This window comes from Myiozetetes cayanensis, unplaced genomic scaffold (assembly GCF_022539395.1).
Source record: "Myiozetetes cayanensis isolate MyiCay16 unplaced genomic scaffold, myiCay2020 scf5-8, whole genome shotgun sequence".
Classification (NCBI taxonomy): domain Eukaryota; kingdom Metazoa; phylum Chordata; class Aves; order Passeriformes; family Tyrannidae; genus Myiozetetes; species Myiozetetes cayanensis.
In genome coordinates, this window is record NW_026087742.1 from 21,728,378 (window position 1) to 21,748,738 (window position 20,361).

At 40.6% G+C, this 20,361-nt stretch overlaps 1 protein-coding gene across 20 annotated transcripts in view; it reads right to left on the minus strand.

Moving 5' to 3' along the window:
• Positions 1–9,315: 9,315 nt before the first annotated feature.
• Positions 9,316–20,361, minus strand: part of ZBTB20 (zinc finger and BTB domain containing 20) — a 476,987-nt gene continuing 465,941 nt past the window's right edge. For all 20 annotated transcript variants that reach the window (XM_050333923.1, XM_050333929.1, XM_050333928.1 and 17 more), the window contains 2 exons: positions 15,898–17,511; positions 9,316–10,838 (listed from right to left, as the gene is read on the minus strand). In XM_050333923.1, the coding sequence (XP_050189880.1) occupies positions 10,420–10,838; positions 15,898–17,491 (2,013 nt within the window). In that variant the 5' untranslated portion in view covers positions 17,492–17,511 and the 3' untranslated portion in view covers positions 9,316–10,419. The remainder of the gene's footprint in view (positions 10,839–15,897; positions 17,512–20,361) is intronic.

Genomic DNA, 20,361 nt, shown 5'->3' on the forward strand with positions numbered 1-20,361 from the left:
ATAGAATTGCTATATATATTGTGTACTGTATGTTCTAGCTTTCAGAAATACTGTATTGTAGTGTACTGTACTTAACTAAGCAGATCTAAATAGCAACTTGTCATTTTCCACAAAGTCACTAGTACTGTTAACAAAAACCAAAAAGTCTATTTTCTCCAGTAAAAGAAATACATACTGTTACAGTCACAAGACATTTTGACTATAGAGAGACAATGTACATTTAACCAAAGAAAAACACCAAACCAAAATAAAAACCTCACCCCAAAATCAACCAGCCAAAACTGTTGCATTATCATCTTATTCAAAAGGGGAAGGGAAATGCCACCAATTTAAGAAGAGGAATATAATTTACTTAAATTTTTATGACTGGAAATGAAAGAAAAAAAATCCCCCCAAATCTTCAATTATCCTGTCTGGACCAAGGAAAAACCCCCTAGTCAGGCAAAAGAGTTAATAAAATGCTACTTTGAGGGCCAGCACGATACCAAAAATAAGCAGCTGTAGCTACACATACTTATTCATCCCACTAACTCAATGGGTGCAAAATGAGTTCTAGAAATCCTGCAGTTCTCACGGATTACACACTAACTAATCTTACTGACCAATTTCTTCTGCTTCTGAAAATCTACTGGTCTTCTAGACACACTAACCACAGTCCTGAAAAGATTTTGGCAAAGACAAGGGAGAGAAAGTTACTTGTTATTTGGTAGTGACTGCACATTTGAAATGGATTACTCAGATGACATGTAAAGATATTCATAATCAACATGTTTCAGAGTACATGAGGTGGGGAAAGAGCTGTTTGACATGGCACTTTGGAAACCAGAGAGTCCAGATCTGGAATATTCCAGAGCCTCTCAGCAGAGTGTACTGCTAACTGTTGATAATTTCTTACTGTTCTTTTTAAAGGGGAGTGAGCAAGCAGGTTATTTTGCTTGCATTTTATTTCTCTGTCAGGTGAACAAGTTGAAATTCAATGGAAATGAGTGACTGAACTCAACAGTATTGTTCCAGAGCTGTCATCCTCCAAGGATGCCTGTCTCTACTAGTGAGGCCTACTGAGATCGACTGTTTTATTTATTTATTTGAAAGACCACATAAGGCTCTGAGAGACATAATTCAGCCTTCCCTTCAGAATGGGTACTCACAAAAATACACCGGATGAAATCTGGGTATCACATTTTGAATGAGGGCAAACATCTCATTTGGGCAAACATCCAACCAAGAGCATTTGGCTAACAGAATTTTTTAAATGAATGTATGTGTGCACATATACTGCATGAGTAGTGTGCTTATTTTTCACTAGAGTCATGCCAATGCTCCATAGTTAATGTTGTAATTGTTGTTTCATCTAAACCCTTTCTTGCATCTAAACCAGGCATATCCACACGCTCAATCAGCAACCTGTCTGTAAAGGCAGGAGACAACTGGCTCTCTACCCAGACATACATACATACACACACGTACTCAGACATACATCTGCATGCACACACACACACACACAGAGGCCATATAATTTGGTTTTACTTAAAGATCCCATAGGTGCCAACAGGCTTTGTGATAAATGAAAGTAAAGGACTTTGTGGGAAAAATGAAAGTTGGGCAGTTGAGTGAATGGAATCCTGCTTCCTGAATGCAATGATCCTCTCTAGTCAAACAGCATATATTCAACCTGAGGGCTGAACCTTCAGGGAACTTAATAAGGTTTAACAAAAAATATGGCAATATCCAGGTGGTAAAAAGAAAAGGAGCAAAGTGAAATAGAAAAGGTGCTTAATTAAATGTATAGATCTCAGAAAGATGTCTGTCCATTTAGTAGGAACAGAACACTGCAGAATCAGAGCACAACAGTAAGTATCTAACCAAGCTCTGCACTTTTCTCAAGTGCCATAGGACTATAAAATTGGCAAAAAATTAAGTCAACAGTATAAAGTGTAGAAGCCTGTAGTTCTGTCTGGAAAATATCTAAAGCAAGCAATGCTTTGCTATACTGGTAGCAGATTTTCCAGCAGCAAAAGTCCCAGTGGAGACCTTATGAAAACATGTGGGTTACTGTAATATCTAAGCTCAATCTGACACAGAGCATCTAGAAGGGATGCTTGAGGTGTGGCTGCATGACTGTGCATGAAATTTCGCAGCACAAAGAGGGCTCAAGTGCTAATGAAGTTTGCATGAGGGGTAGAAACAAGAATTTACCCATGGGCTGAACTGGATAGAAGTTCTCACATGTGATGGCATGTCGGTAGATCTTTTGTTTGTGTTATGTTATTGCTGCAGCAAAAGGATATTTTTAGAACATGCTTTTCTTAAAAGGAATCACAGCTAAACTAATCAAAGGGTCTATATTTATCGCCAGTGACATGCATGCAATCTCAGAAGTGCCAATAGAGGTTGCACTGATAGAAACTCAGAACAGAATTTGCCACTGGGAAGTAGCTTTTCACTGGATTTCTCTCTCCACTAGCACTGGAGAGGCTGGAGTCTGTAGTCAAATCACACAGCCTTGCCCCCATGTAATTAATTTGGTTTAGGAAGACCATTTACCCTCACAAGTTTTAAAGGGAGCTGATGTCAATCAACCCAATCAAAAGCAGGAGATCACTCTGGAAGAGAACCAAACTTAGAGCTGTAACTGAAGGTAAGAAACAGCGGAGAAGCACCTTCCAGTATGAAGAGACCACTATGCCTCACTAATACTTCTTTACTTCTTTCCTACCCTTTCAAACAGAAAAACACAACATATTTCGTATGAAAGGAATGTTTTACATAAAACTTTGTTATAGCCACAAAACATAAGTACACTCCATACTGCTCAGATGCATTTCTGTTTTAAGGCATCAATTGTCCATGAGGCTGTAGTGTATTAAAGGCTGTTGTGTATTTTCTTCTGAAGGAAGTATCGTAATGCTCTTTGCTTTTTGAAAAATGGTTGAGGACAAATGCGTAAATTGGGAGGTTAAAATACAGTTAGCAAAGTGTTTAGAAGGCTCCACATAGGAACATGGAGAAAAGGAGTTTGAGGGGGGACTTCATCAGTCTCTACAACTACAAGGAGGTTGTAGTGAGGTGGGGGTCTGTCTCTTCTCCCAAGTAATAAGTGACAGGATGAAAGTAAATGGCCACAAGTTGCACCAGGGTAGGTTTAGACTAGATATTAGGAAAAATTTCTTCACTAAAAGGGAGGTGAGGTATTGGAACAGATTGCCCAGGGAAGTAGTGGAATCATTGCCCTTGGAAGTGTTCAGAATGTATGTGGATGTGGCACTTTGGGACATGGTTGAGTGGTGAGCTCGGTAGTGCTGGGTTAACTGTTGGACTTCATGATATTAAGAGGCCTTTTCCTAATCTAGCTGTTTAGTTATCGGCATTAGGAATAATTATATGGATATACACTCTTATCTAATATGTTTCTCATTTACATATTTTCTTAGAAAAATAAAAAAAAATATTCCCCCTTTTGTTCCCTTACAAAAATAGGTTTAAGAGAGTTAAGTATGCTTATTTTTCAGGTAGGTTGTCTCTCTGTCAGTATCTCTCTTGCAGGCCAAATCTCCCTGTTCTATTCCAGAGAAAACATAACCCCCCTTTTTTTTTTTTTTGTCAGAGTTAGTTTGAAGAATAGGCACATACCTAAAGCGCTCTCCATACTTCCCACAGGAGTTATCAGTGAAAATATGGGGACCCCTTTGCTCCTGCTGAAATGAACTGGAGCAGTGAGTAGCTTTATAGGAAACTAGCTGATAGAGTTCATTACTTCTTGCAGGAGAAATAAGGTTAACAGCAGCAAGAACACTGACTTGGCATGGCCAGAACAAGACCCTGATGGACATGAATCTAGCACTAGGCCACCTTCATAAACTTTACTGTCTTACTGGACATGCTGCAGAGACTTGCAACTTTCAGCATCTGCCCCTCTGCAAGGCCTTCCTACCTGCATTTGGTTTCTATCAGCAGGACTGTCAAATGCTGGGAAAGGCTTTCAATTAATTACAAACTCAAGACTCCAGACAATGTATTATCTGTAGTTTTCCTCGTAAGTCTTTTTTCACAGCAGACTTGTGATTGCTTAGGGCCTAAGATCTTACTGAAGAGAAACCTTCTGGGAGCAGAGGAGGCTCAAAACCTCTCAGGGCCAAGTTCTCATCACATTACACCTCCTTCACAAATTTTCACATTCAGCATAAAAACAAATCAGGGAATGTGAAAAGTAGCTAATTTGCTTTAGGCTGATCAGATGCTGCTGCAATTAGGCTACCTGTTGGTTCTTTTCTATCAGATTCTTTTCTAATTCAATAACTCAGAGGAGCTGAACTGAAAGCGTTGATTACCAAGGACTAGTCTTTCTTGGCAGAACAGCCATGAGGTGGTAATTTGATACTGACATAGAAGGGTTTGGGTTGGAGGGGACTTTAAAGAATTATCTAGTTCCAACACCTCCTCCAATGGGTAGGGAACCTTCCACTAGACCAGGCTACTCAGAGCCTCATTCAGGCTGGTCTGAACACCTACAGGGATGGGGAGTCCACAACCTTTCTGGGCAACCTGTTCCATTGTCTTTACCCTTGTTGTAAATAATTTCTTTCTATTATCAAATCTAAACCTACCCTCCTTCAGCTTAAGGCCATTTCCCCCCCCATCCTATCACTACATGTCCTTGTGAAAAATCCCTCTCCAGTCTCCTTGTCAGCTCCCTTTAGGTACTGGAAGGCTGCCATAAAGTTTCCCCAAAGCCTTCTCTTCTCCAGGCTGATGTGTTTTTTTTCCTTTTAGAGTGGCAAATCATTTTCATCAGTGAGAGCTGGAGGATTTCCTTAGGGTAACATTCAGAAGGGTAGCAGATTTAGGCACTCTGAAGGTCTGGTCATGTTTGAAATGAATTTGAAAGCAGTGTTCTTGCTGCTTCTGATTTTGGACTGGACTCAACACTGCTACAAAGAATATGTTTTGTACCTTCTCCCTTTGGGATTTGTTTTCATTATTAAGAGACACAGCAAATGTTAGCATAATACCCACTAAAGGGAAGAGATCTGTTCCTCCACCATGTGAGTGATCCAGCGTTAAAAGAGTAGCTCCAGGTTGACTGAAATCAATCAGTTTGGGGTTGATAAGAAGTGAGGGGGCTGATGGTATGCGGGTTATTACTCAACTCTCCTTTGGATGAAAAAGAAGTCAAAAGAGGAAAAATGGGTTCCACTTGGCCTCTTTGATCTTAGAGCAAAAGGAAATCTCACTCAAAGTCAATTAAAAGCTACTCTTCCCTGTTAGCTTACTGTGAACTTGAGCTGTTTTTGAAGTTATCTAACAGCGTGGGCCAGGAGTGGGTCTAGTGAAAGTATGACAGATGTTGAGAAAGTGTCCCCAGAGTAGCTCCTGCAAAACATCTATAACTATTTCCCTTATAAGAGATTATTAATATGGGGGAGGGACCAGATTGAAATACCATATTACAGTTTATAGAGTGGTGTACTGTACTGGTATGTTCCCATTATTTATGAGTTGTGCCTGCTAGTCCTCTGCAAGAGATCACTGTAGGAGAACCTCACTAATGCACACACCCCAGACATGCACACGGTCACACTCAGTAATGTTCTCTCCTTGCTGATCAGCAGACACTGAGGTTGTGGTCCTGCATTCCCTGTGGATTCATATTTCCCAGGCAGACCTCAGTGGAACGGGCAAGAGAAGTTAAATTTTGGGTTTCTGATTTATGATTTCATATAATACAAGAACATGGGTATTTCAGTGAACAGCAACAGAATTAACTTGAAAAGGAATCATTTCAATGAGGGGGTAATTTACCTGAGGAACTCACTTCCACAGGATGGCCTGGGGCCCAGCTAGGAATTAATAAGATAGATCTTTAAAGGGATGAGAATTACCTGCCACAATATATATTTTTTATATGGGATAAAAACTTAAAGACATAAATTATTATGTCTTCATGTTATAGGCAAATAAATATTCAAATTTTTATGTTTTTTATATGTACAAATAGTTAATGAGGATTATAATAAATCTTCTCCCTTAGGCTTATTGCTTTATAATTATCCAACACGGGTCTTTCATCTTCATTCAAATTATCTCTAAGTGGCCACATGTCAGAGACAGAGTACTGGGTGAGAGAGACCACAGGGCAGATCTGCTCTGGCCAATCCTACATTTCCAATTCACTTCACCAGCCTCAGTAGCAGTAAGAGAAGGTGCTTACTTCTCATTTACTCTAAGGCTTCCTTTATTGCACTTTTGCCTTGCAGAGAGGCCTTGATTTGTAACATGAATTTATGTACTATTTAATGCCCTTTTCCATTACCAAAGCAATATAAAGAGAGCTTAAGGGAAAGTGAGAATCAAGCTCAAGGAATGCAGGATATTGCATGCTTCATCAGAAGGATGCGTGCTACAGTCTGCGTTTTCTCATCTGTATCATTTCATCAGGTGTTTGGCAGGAAACCTTTGAAGCATAGTGAGACAGATTCACTCAAACACTGCCAGCAGTGGTTTCCAGATCACTGTGACTGCAATTCTTTCTGCTAAGGAATATTGTAGCAATACATGAAAGCTGAATATACCTGCAACATTTGGATACTAGGGTTGTTTCCAAGTAGCATGTAAAGTATTTCAAAGATGGGAGGAAACATTGCTAAAAAGAATTTAACTTGTAAAAGATAAAGGGGGTTATGTTTGAGCTCCTAAATTCACAGTGACCTGGCAAGCACTTTCAGCTACATTAGCAGTCATGGTGCAAGTTGCTTCATGTTTTACAAAATCTCGAAGTTCAACAAAATCAGTTAATGTTTCAGGCACTCATTTGTGAAGACCTCGGCCTAAACTCTTTGAAAACTGCTTTAGAATTCAATCTACCAAGCCTTATCTTTAATTGAAGAACTTTGTTTATTTATTTATTTTTTTTTTTTTAATTGGCATCCTTCATTCATTTACAACTGATCTTTAATTTACTTCCAATTTGTTAGACCTCATAAAAACTTTGGATTTAAAAGGTGATACTTCTTTGATTTAGGAAAGGATGAAAACTGAAGGACTACAATTTGGATAGGATTTTTCTGTCTAAACATGATAGTACTTGGATTTTGGTGGATGTAAACCCTGATTCTTGTTTCCTGTTTACTGGTATATCTCATCTGGTATCAGAACCATATTCCAGAATATGCTACATCTTGACTATAGTTCACCAGAGTCACAACAGCAAATTAAACAGCTTTTCCCCAGACCTCAGATGACAAATGAGCAGCTACATATTTTTAAGCTGGGTAAAATTTTTCACTCATTCCTCATATGGGATAACATTCTTCTACACTAAAAATCTCAGAAGAAAACCTCCTTTCCCCAGAGAAAAGCCTCTAATCCTTTTGTCCAGGTTTACCTTCCCCATTTTCTTCCACACCCTTGTCTCCAGAACCTTTATTTCCTGTATAGATTTAGTGTGCCTTTGCATGGCAGATATTAGTTCTCCCTCTCTGTATCTTGGGCTTTGTCTTTTCACTTCTCGGTTTACATGTTGGCATTGCTTTTTCCAGTGTGGTTAAAACAACAATATTTGTTAACTAACTTGTGCTCCTTCTCCAGCCCCTTATAGCCCTCCAGCTACCCAAACAAACTGGTAACAAAGAAAGACCATAAAAGAGACTCATTTGCTCTGGCACTCACCTCAAAGTCTCTCTATGCTGTGTACTGCAGATTAGAATCAGGGCTTCAGCGTTTAGGATCTGCTGAACAATACCTTGCAGGGTATAGAAAGATTCTGAGACCGAACCACCTGTCAGGTTTTTTTCCCCAAATAAATTGTAATGGAACAGGCATAGAACATATCAATGAAGTTACCTGTAATGAATGGCAGACATCTGATAGAGAAGCCGCGGGTGTAAAGAACACACAAAATTGTATATGGAGATCTATCAAATCAATAGTTAGAAAGCTGTCCAGCATAAAAAAAAGTCTCATGTGAAATGCTCAGTGTTCACAAGCAAAGTTCTGTAAACTTAAGAAAGCTTAACTTAAATATAAACACAAGTAAAAGCTAAACTAGCAATTTTTCTTTTTTTTCTTTTTGCATATTTTTGTTAGGTGCTTCTTCTCTGCCTAAAATATGAAGTCCAGAGTGCAGCTGCTGGAAGTCCTCACTATGGATTTCAAGCAAGACAGTGTCAGACACTGATCCAACTGAACTAAGGACCCACGTACTTTGGGAGTTGGCTTTGGGGGAAAAATTCTTACACAGATACACAGAAGACAACTAGGGAGAACACCAGTTCAAACACAGTAAAACAAAATACAGAACACCGACATATATGCAAATCAGGAATCAATCTTTCACACTGATCCTACATTCCTTGCATAGGTTGGTATATGCAGAGAATGCGGGATGTGGCCCTTCCATTAGACGTTTTTGCAAATGAAGGGAAGATTATTCGCAATGGTAACAATTTAAGTTATTTTGGCATCAGCACAAATTACCAGGGGCAGGATCAGATTCCCACACAAATATGGAAGCTCTCTAGCGAGCAAGGCAGGGATGAGAGAACAATACAGCAGATTAATTCTTGTCCAGTGATCAAAAAGAAGGGAAACTCTAGTTATTACACACTTCCAAAACTTTCATTATTTTTTCAAATAAGAAGAAAGACTACAGATTATACAATCCCCAAAACCAGGGAAACACTGCTAGAAAAATCTCTTTCTCAAAAGAAACCATCCTTCAGCAGAAACAAATTCTGAGACGGAACCAAAAAAAGAAACAATAGAAGCTTGGTAAGAGCCAAAAAGAGAACCATGTACTTCAAAAAACAAAGTAGCAGTTCAAATGATACTGCAGGATGCACGAACACTAGTAGATAATCTCACAGATGACTTCACAGAGCCCCTCATCGACCCAGGTAATTCTTGATTCCATTAGAAAAGAGAGAGAATAATACTAGAAAAGAAAATTAAGAAACATCCTTCCTCTTTTTTAAAATAAAAATCAAGATCATCTCCCCTCCCCCCCTCTATCTGGAAGCAGGTTAGCTAACCTTAACAGTCTCAATTTAAAATAAAATATATATTTTTATATATATTCATATATATAATAAAAGAGAAGATATTAGTGGCAGTGTATGCAAAACAAAAAAGAAAACAAAGAAAAATTACTTTTAACAATCTCACTTTTTTTGTTTTTTTACACAAATACTGTTGTAAATATATTAAAAAAATCAGCATTCTATCTGGTAAACGTCACTTTTGCCCCTCTATAAAATTTTGAATTAAAAAAGTCCCAAGAACTCTTTTTTTTTTAATTATTATTCCCCTCCCCACCCACCCTCTATTCCTCTTTCTTCCACAAGAATAAATCCTGATGCAACTTTTTTTTTTTTTTTGCAAAGATTGTGGGAACTAACCCTTCTCTTGTACCTAGATCCATAGGTTGCAACCTCTGATATCTTTGATTTTCCTCTGTGTTTCTCTTTGCCTTCTGTGAAAGTCCCTCTTGATTGTGCTGAGGCCCTGTGCTCAGCGAAGACACTGAATAAATTACAAAAAGCCACCGTTGCTCGTTGTCTGAATCTTCTTGGTTTCTGCTATAAGGTGGTGGTGGTGGTACGAGAAAAGCAGCGGGGAGGGTGCGCCAGAGAGCGTGGGATGGAGCAGAATCCAGGTGAGGAACCTCTGATTCTTTTTCCTCACCCTGCAGGGACTCCACACTATCCAAGCCACACTGCCTCGCATTCCCCTCAGCCCTTTTGTGTGTTTGTGGATGCGTGTGTGTGTGAAAAAGCAGACACGTGGTGGAAACCAGCAGGGCCTTGTTTCCTCTGGTTGCTGCTCAACCAGAAGCAAAATATTCCACAGTTCTAACTGGATACTGTGAAGTCCAAAAGCGGTCAGCAATGTGAATCATGTCCATTGAAACACTGCAAGCGGTGTACTTATAATGACAGTAGGCCTTGTAGATTTGTAATATATTTTGTTTTGTTTGTTTTTTTTGTAGTGCTCTTCACAAGTGAGAAAAAAAGATTTTTTTTTTTATTATTTTTCTGTCTGTTTTTTTTAATTTTTTTTTTAAATTTTTTTTTGTTGTTTGCTTTTTGTAGTAAAGAAGGGTTGTATTTAGAGGCCAGTAGCTAGAGATCCAACCAGTGGAGCTCATGAAGCACTACCTGGCCTTAAGGCCACCATCCAAGGGAGGTTGGGAAAATTATTATTCACCCAGCCTCCGGAAATGTAATGTACCAGCAGGCAAAAAACAGTTCTTCATGTAGTACAAAAACAACAAAACAAAATGAACCCAAAAAAAGGAGGAAAATAAAGGTAAAAATGAAACAAAAATAATTTCTTAAATTCTAGTGCCATAGCTTTCTTTTTTTTTGTTGTTGTTGTTGTTTCTATTTTTGTTGTTCATAACAAAGAGAGAGAGAGAGATTCTACTTATCCGTCTGACACATGCATCCTCATGTGGTCGTTGAAATGCTCGATTTGGTCAAACTTAGCTGGACAGACAGAGCAGACGTACGTGGTCCCCTCCGTGCAGGCCACCACCCCGGCGGGGACGGCCCTTGCGCCGGTGCCGGTGGCTCCAGGCGTGCCGTTGGTGGCACTGTGCAGAGCCACATGCCTCTCCAGCAGGGTCTTGTGGGAGAACTTCTTCTTGCAGATGTAGCACTCGTAGGACTTCTCCCCGCGGTGGAGACGCATGTGCACATTAAGGGAGCTCTTCTGGGTGAAGCGCTTGTTGCAGATGCTACACTGGTACGCCCTCACGCCGGTGTGCGTCACCATGTGTTTGATTAGGTAATCCTTTAAAGAGAAGGAGCGCCAACAGATGCTGCATTGGTGTGGTTTCTCACCTGCCCATTGCCAATGAGAAAAGAGAGAGAGAGAAAGAAAAACAGACAAAAAAAGAAGAATGTAAAATTAAACCAGTCCAGTATAATGCTTCGCAATAAACTAACGGTAAGTCTCATGGGGGTCTTTGGAGAGGTGCTCTGGCTAACAAAGAGTAATTCTGTTAATAAGTGTGTTTTGATAAGCAACATTTTTTGCAATTACATGTTTCAAATGCTTTACAAAGGAGGCTGAAGGTATTCCCAATCCACGTACAGTAAAAAAGAGCTCAATTTCAATGGCACAGCCTCTTCTGCCCATGTCCTCATGCTCATTTCTACACAGGTGTTAGCCAGGTTACTTTACCTTTCAGTGCCTCCATTTCCCTGCATGCAGTAAAAGAATGGACAAAACTAGTGATTACTATAGATAGCTGATCTGTAACACATTTATTTTGGCCAAATTGCTTTAAATTTCTCAGAAGAGAAATGCTAGAGATTGCCAAAGGAATCCAATGCTTTATAAGAGGTTTACATTTGTTGACCCCTTTTTTCTGGTCAAATCTCATAGATGAAACATGGATAAGAGTAACTGAAAAGGGAATCTCAATATACAGAATTGCCTAGGCTGGCCAGCACCATGTGAAGGGCAACCTAACAGATAAAATTATAGTGTAAGAGACAGGAATTTTAAATGATTTGACTCCCAATTAAATAAAACACTTTATGAGGTAAACCAGAGATAAAAAATATTTATGTAATCTACCACATTGCCTTGGGTGTCCAGGATTGCTTGTAAAACTGATTACGGTAACTTGTATTACTGAACTCTGATTGTGAACTCTGACAAACAAGTGACTACAAGGATGAACTGGGAAAATTACTCAGCTGAGAACATATGATTGCTTTTTTCAGGCTACTCTGAAATCCTCCTCATGCTGAGAGTTCTTCTGAGAAACAACGCCACGGTCTCATGTTTCATATCATATTTTCATGATATGTTGCTGCATTGATAATATAGACAATAACCAACACCCTGAATGCCCCACCAAAAGCTGCTTTTTAATTTGTTTTCTGAATCACTTGTGGTATATTTCAGGTGTGGTAATGCATCATCCCCAAAGCTGTTAGGGAGAGAGATAGCTCTCTAACTATCAAAATTATTCTCTGTTTCACTGATTGAAAAAATTATTTTCCTGTGCTTATTCTTCAATTTCCCATCTAGCAGAGATTTTTTTTTTCTCCACAGACATCCTGCTTCCTCCTTTTTACAGTCTGTCTGCACTGTTTTAAATCCTGAAGAGTCAATCTTCAGGGACCATGACACGCCTGTGGTAATATATAATTTACTCTTTGTATAGTGAGATTACAATATGCCACTTATATTCAATTTTAATAGGAGATAATTAATATGGATTGGATGTGAAGGACCTACTTTTTTATCTCCCTGAGTCTCTGTTCCTTTTTATTTCATGGTTTGCATGTATGATGGTGACATCCATGAATGAAACCCACTTGTTGCTCTTTCTTGCACTCATGATGAGTTTGCCAAACACAGCAGTGTGCTGAGTGCAGACAGACCCATTTGCTTGACATGTTATGTGGGAAATGATAGTCTGTCAGTTAGAATAACATCTGATCAACTTAAAAGAGACTGATTATATTTACAGTGCTCATTTTTGCCTGGGGCAATATATGTCCCAGAGTTTGTACTAAGTTGGTCTCCACCACTCTAGACCCTGTTAAGACTATGCTATAAAAACACCTTAATTTTTTCCTGCATATGTTCCAAAGTGACACTGGGTTCTGGATTTTTAATCTCAGCTTGAAAGCTTTCCTGGGATTTTTTCTGTCCTAAGAATCTCAAAACTTTTTAGATACTTTCTTTTTTTTTTTGCAAATATATGTGCTTCCTCAGTAAGCACTGTAGATTCTTTATTCCCATGATTCTTCATTTTGAAGTCAGAGAAAACTTTGTTCAGTGAGTGAAATGTGCATGTTTCTCCTTTTGCTTCTTTATTTTGTCTTTGGCTGGTATTAGACAGCAATGTGAGGCACTGAGAAACATAGAATCACAGCATATCTTGAGCTGGAAGAGGAGACAGCAATCTCAGTGCCTGGCCATGGTCCCTTTGGCATGCCTTTTCCAGCTCCAGTGTTCTAGAGCTGTAGCCTCTGTGGCTCTTTGAACCCTCACCCTAAGCAAAATGGATGCTTGGTCTGACACTGAGGCCACAGAATCCTAGAATATTCTGACTTGGAAGGGATCCACAAGGATCATCAAAGTTCACCTCCTGGCCCTGCACAGGACTACCCCAACAGTCACACCATATGTCCAAGAGCATTGTCCAAATGCCTCTCAAACTCTGGCAGGCTGGTGCCATGACCACTTCACTGAGGAACCTGTTCCAGTGCCCAATCACCCTGTGGGTACAGAACCTTTTCCTAATGCTTAACCTAAATCTACCTTGAGACAACTTCCATTTCCCCATGTCCTATCACTGGTCACCAGAGGGAAGGGATCAGTTTCTGCTCTTGCACTTCCCCTCCTGAGCAAACTGTAGACCACAGTGAGGTCTCCCCTCAGTCTCTTCTTCTTTAGGCTGAATAAGCCAAATGAGCTCAGCCACTCCTCATATGACTTCCCCTCATCCCATCACCATGGGTGCCCCAGATTAGAAAGGAGGTAGCAATGTTGGGGCCCTGCCATGATCACCTTGGCATGCCTTTTCCAGCCCTTAACCCACAATTAACCGCAATGTGATATGTACGAAAAGGCAATGGTGGTTTATGAAGTGCACAGACACTGTATCCATTCTAACACTCTATTTCCACAACATTGCATGTCTTGGAGAACAACACTGTAGGATACATTAAAGCCAGTCTGAAAGGAACATAGAAAAATACTCCTCTCTAGTATGTTTGCATCCATGTGAAAGAAGAAAAGGAGGCTGGTTTCTGTTGCATGGAAAGCTACACCAGACTATAGTTTTTGGAGCATAAGAACATACAGAGATTTGAAGACCTTTAGATTGTTGAATTCTGGTTTATGATTAGACTCCTCCATGACTTTTCTTGTGAGCTCTCCAAACAGAAAGACTAATTCAAATATTTACATGTTCTAATTTTTTCCCTCTTTCTGTGGATCTTTTCCAGAGCCACTTTGCCTGGTTTCTTTTAACATGGATAGGGAAAATCACCCTGACAGTGGGAATGGCTGTCTCCTCTCCATTTTTGTAATGATCCTGTCCAGCACTAGACAAGGTAGCAGACATGCTATCTATGAGTCTGCACATACAAAGATTATTTTCAGAAGGGTTTTCTGAAGTCCAGCCCTCTGTTGGTTAAGGTGCAATTATTCTCCCAGACATTCTAGGAGCCAGTTTGCTGCCAAATGAATTCTGAAATAATTTATCTCCCTGAATCTCTCCTTGCCACCACAGTTCATTATTCTGGGCATTCTCAGACCCATACAAATAAAACATTAATTAATGATTAGAGATGCCTACCAATTTCCTTGGTTGGCATTATGTGTAATAGCTAGGAATGTTTCAAGGTCAGATCTTCCAGTACTACTCTTTATCTGACTCCAAGTAAGAAGTGCAGTGTACAGTTTGGGGGTAGGGGAAATAAAGCACCTAATCTCAGTAACAAGGATGCAAGAAGATATATTTGAATGTGTTCTGAAGGGGATATTTTTCTGAATAACACAGCATTACCTACATAATATTTTAGCTACTCATCCACAATAGAAAGATGAAGAACATAAACACATAAAGGGTAATCTCGGGATTCAGGACTCTTGATCCTTGCAATTATACATTTTGTACCACTCCTGAAATGTTGATCTTATTGTATACGTGCATGTCTGCCTTAGATGTCTAGAGAAGTTTTTCATTTAAGTGATAAATACAAGTAAATTGAATTTAAAAGTTTACATACGCACATGGGAATTGAAGTCTATTGCATACAACTGAGAGGCATGACCTACATTCCTCCCATACTTTGTGTAATTTTTCTAGGTTTCTATTCACAAACCAGCATTTATTTTAAGAGCTGATGTTAACAAAACCATTGCTTGGTGAAAGAAATATTTACTCTTTCTCTAAACTAGAATTTCTCTCCAGTGTCAGAAAGAGCCAAGGGCTAAAGCAAGCAAAATTTAGTCCTGAACTCATGATAGCTCCTCCATGTAAGATACTTGCTTTGAAGTCTCATAACTTGAGAAAGCTAGAAAAGGCAGTTTTGGCTCAGCAGAAAATATGGTTACCTATACTGTCTCAATAGCCCATAAACCATATATTAAAACAGCTGCATTTTTAAACAAAAAAGTGTTGATGTTGTGTTCTGTAGTGTTCTACATATATTCTTTTAAAATTTTCTCATTGAAACCTCTGTTTCTGTACTCACAGATAGTGAATTATCTGACTTACCAAGAGATAACGGATTACAGCAATCAGCTTCAATGTGCTACAGAAAGACTTCTTTCCCTCCTTCCTTACAAAACTCACAATTTACTTTCTTATAGGAATATGCAAGATCAAGAAAATACGTGGCAATATGCGTAACATCCAGACCTGGACCTACCTCTGCAGCTCCACCAGTAATGACTTTGCCCTAACCTCATGCCAATTCTCATCACTTGAGCTTAAACCCCCATAGCTTTAAAACCTACAGGGGTATGCCCTTTCTCAGTAGATAGAGTTTTTCTTATGACTTATTTGAGTTTCCTCATGCCACTTCCATTTAAGGTCCATTAACACCCTTCCAGGTGACGCCTGGTCACCTAGCAGGATACAACAAATGCTTATCATTTCCTTGGACAAATGCAGGGCACATTTTACTCCAACTAAAATGAGCTTGTTTCTGCACCATGCACAGTTAGGCCCCTGCATGAGATCTGTACATTTCTGCAGGGGCTCAACTTCAGTGCAGTAAGCTTGGGAAGTGTTCAGTGACACCCTGGATAACCCCTCTCTTCTGTTTGTGTTGGGGGCTGGCATGTTGGCAAACAGAATCTAAGTCCCTGGTTGTGAAGGACTTTCTCTGCCTTCATAAATAAGTCAAAGGGAAGTACTCTTACCTGTGTGTACAAACATGTGCTTGACGTAGTTCTGTTTGGCGGTGAAAGTCTTGTTACAGAGAGTGCACTCGTAAGGCTTTTTTTCGCCTTGCCCACCCGCTGTGCTGTGGCCCGCAGACGGGGCCAAGGGCTGTGGGGCTGGCAGCTGGGCAGTAAAGGTTGACAGGCCAGGCTGGGACACTGTCACAAACTGTGTCTGTTGGCCAGCTAAAGGCTGGGGTAGGCTGAAGAGAAAAGGTTTAGGGCCACTGCCAGCAGACTGCGTGGTGAAAAGGGCAGGCAGGTAGGTGTTGCCAGCTGTGCCAATGACCTGAGTGTTGCTGGTCAGAGTCAGTGGCATCCTCAGATTGCTGGTGAGGGTTTCTGTCTGGCGTAAGTAGATCTGTGTGGTTGGCAATGGTTGGGCAACAGTTGTGTTGACAGAAGGCTGCAAAGCCCCCTTTTCGGTGCTGTTATTGACTGTGAGCACTTTGTTGTCCATTTCAACGTCATTGCTTCTCTCTGGTGAGGAAGAGTTGGCATCTACATGTTGCTGCTGCTGCTGCTGCTGCGGCTGAGTGCCATCAGCAGGGACGTCACTTTGATCTGCTTGAGAAGGTTCTTGCTGCCCATCCCGGCCCAGAGCAGCCATAAACTGCTGCTCCATGGAATCAGGCTCAGTGCCAATGGAGGAACTGACGCCTGAGTCAAAACTCTCCCCTTTGGGCTCACTCTCAGTGCCTTCTGCTTGGTCAGTGTCCTCAGTGCATTCCTCAGACTCATTGCGCTCTAGGATCTGCACCCTCTGTTGGCCATAGTAGTCATAGTCATCCTCCATCTCCTGCTTAATATGGATGTTGCCCATCAGGGTTTGAATTCGGACAGGGCGCGGTTGCTTGCGGCAGTGTGTGGTCTCTGGAGTGGTGGAGAGGTACCGCTCCATCTGTTGCGACCGTTCATGGATCCGGGTAATCCAGCTGGGGTCTTCTATGTGATGGTCCCTGGGGAGTCCCAGGGCTGTTTCATGGTGGCTGACCACAGCTCCACTGTAAAAGGAGCGCTCCCCACTGCCATTTTGCATGGAACAGGCATAGAGGGCTGAATAGATCCTGTCCACACTGTGCTGCGAATGGCTCTGCAGGTAGCCAGACTCTGTGTCAGTGCTCTGCCCCGAGGTGCCTGATTCGGGTGTTCCCCTGGGTGTCTCCTGGCCAGAATCCTGAATCACTGGGTAGACCTCTCCCACATTTTGTGAGACAATCCTTGTGCACTCATCAATCACAGTCTTGATCTGCAGGATGCTGGCAGCTGTGAGGATTTGGAGGGCCTCTGACTGGGAGACCCGCAGCACCCCGCTGTACATGAAGTCAATGAGCTTTTGCACAGACTGGACTGACACCACTGAGGGGATCTCGATGTCACTGTAGCCCAGCAGCAATTTGTCCTGGAAAAAGGGGCTGCCAGCCGCCAGCACACAACGGTGGGCGCGTAGCATGCTCCCGTGGATGCGGACCGTCACGTCACAGAAGTGGCCACGGTTGCGCTGCTCGTTGAGGGTCTCGAGCACAGAATTGCTGAAGTTGTGAAGGTTGATGCTATGAATGCGCTCTGTCATCCCCTTGCAACTGATGTTACCTGGAGCAAAGCAGGAGACAACAAGAAAAAAAAAAAAAAGGAACAGATTGAGTCTTGAGTCTTGTCCTCTGTAGGGCCACAGTCAGAGCACTGGCAAAGGTGACTGCCCACTGGGTAAACAAAACTGACTGCACTGTAAAAAATCACACACAAAGGCATTGATAAGAAGACATTGTTTTTGTAAGGCTAGAAGTAAATTTTGCTACTCATTTGCAGATGCTCAAGTCCTGAATTTTTGGGCAAAAGCAATGAAGACAGGTGTAGCGGGGCCTAAATTCCAATCATATTACTGGGCCTATCAGTTTTTCTGGCTTTAAAAAGCTCAGAGCCAGCCAATCGTAAACACTGAGCACATGGATTAAAGCTGGATTTTGAACTGTTTGGATGTGGACCCACGCCAGAAGAGATCAGAATCTTACTTTAATGACCCTAAGTTGCTAATGCAAAGAGTATATATGAAAATGTGATTTCTATCTAGATTGGTATTTTAAGGAATTTGGATCCTATGTTTCACAGTACAGTGAAAAAAACTGGCAGTTACTTTGTAAAATCCAAATCTGGTTCAAGATTTAGGCTGTAAATGTTCCTAAAATCCCACGCACAGTTTTGTCTGGGGTTCTGGTTTAGAACATTTGCTACCCAATAGTGACAAACAGTCCTCTGAAAGAGCCCAAAGCAAAAAGTTAACATGAGCTGTCCCCTTAATTTTTAGCATATCCCAAGTTCTGACTTGCAGCAGAATGCCATCATACAAAAACAAATGTTCTCCTGCTGTTATTTACTTGACAGAAACTGGAAAATTACAGACATTTACTCCAAGGAAGATTTTGTCTTAGTTTGGCTGGATTATCTAAATAGAGAACAGTTTAGAAAAGCATCTAACCAATTTGGGTACAGGGCCAATATAATCTTCCAATTTAACTTTTACAAGTGACTGAAAAGTAACTTCTTAATCTCTCTATCCACTGTTTCTTATCTTCATCTTGCTTCCTTTGGTTTTAATGCTTTTCTATTTCCTTTCCTGTTCTTTACCATTTTTTAGTTCTATTCAGATCTTGATGGGCAGAAACTCTGGTTTCACCTTTTAACTCTGAAGAACCAACTGCCTTTTGAATGGTAAAAAAATAAAATAGTATTAATAATTTTCTTCTCTTAGCATTTGTAGTACATATATCACCTTGGTTCCTAGAAAAGTGTGCAGAGAAAAGTAATGCTAAATCACTTCTAGTATTACAGGCATTTTATCTTGGATATTCCTACCTAAAGCTACAATCCCTCTTGCCACAATTACTTGTCAATGTGTGAGGATCCAAAAGGAAAATCTGGTAAGCAACCATGAATAAATTAAACAAGCTTATTTTCACTAACAGAAATATACAGAGCAAAGAAATAGTATTGAAAGCAGTTAAAAGATATATATGTGCCTTTTAGCTCAACAACATCTCTCTGGTCCACCCTAAGAAGTGCTTTACATCTCATACACAGGTGGTAGAACACTATTCACTGCAATTTGCAAGAAAATGTGACATCTTCCCTGCTCTGCCTTTTCTTTCCCATTTATTTACTTCTGACATCTCAAGCACCCTCTATTCTGGAGGTTCAAAGAGAAACCATCTTGGACACAGGTGGTTATTTTAATTCTCTGAAGAAGCTAATGATAAAAGGGATGCACAAAGGTCAGGCAGGAACTGGAAATCACGATGGGGCCTGGCTGTCTGAAGAAGTCTGATGTTAACAGATGTAAAGCAACCAGTACCAGAAGGGTACTAATTGCCATGTGTGATTAGCACGCTGCAGGGATGCTCACATAGCAGAAACAAGGAGGAAACCACTAACAGTATGATGAAGGTTGTGAAAAACATCTGTCTTGTTCATAAGCTTAGCCAGGAAACCGGAGTTTCTTCCTCTGATGAGACTGACCATAGGACTGGAAAAACATCTTAGGCATTCAAGTGCAATGCAACTATTATTGCACAAAATAATGTACAGAAGAGACATATTTCCTCCTCCTTGCAGATAAAGTAATTCTCCAAATGCCTACAGGGCAGTTCAGGATGCTTCCCTTCCCAACGTGCTAGATAATACAAGAATCCAAGATGTATTTACACAAAAAGTCGTAATCCTTGGCAAAAGCTTTGTTCAGGTGGAGCAACAGAAGAGTGGAAAATTCATAATAAATAGATGACACCTCTTTTCAAGACCTACTGTAGGCCACAGCAGATGATTGTATAGCTACCCGTTTATCTCTGTCTCCCTTTGAACAGTATCAATGACAACTTGGTTTGATCCTAGGACTCCCTTTTCACAGAAACATAACTTTAACTTCATGTTCTGCTTTGTCAAATGAGGTATTTGATAATAAGAAGAAATATGCAGCAGTCCAACTCAATAACCAAAAAATCCTACTTTGCACATACATGCGCAATGTGGAATATTCTACACATATCAGAGAGGCTACAGACAGGTCTCTTGATTTGAGCAGGTGCAAAGAAATCTACTTTTTCCCTTATGCCCCTTGGCAGATAAATTAATTTGGTGAGTGGAACTCTGAAAAATGAGTCCTCAGGACAACTCCTTTCCAGAAAGGTGTAATATGCATCATGAGACTGGATGACTTCTTGGGAAAGTGAACTCTGCCACTTACCCACAAATCATGTACAGAAAGGAGGAAGGGCAAGGTTCATCTATAAGTTTGAACAGCTCTTCTCAGGTCCTGGCTGTGGGAATCAATAGTTGTGTAGCCATAGACTATTCTGTTGTTAGATGGCTTGATGAAATCAGGCAGCTGGGCTTAATCATGGAACAGAAAAGAGGTTTGTTTGCATTGCCAAGAGTGATGTGATTATCTCT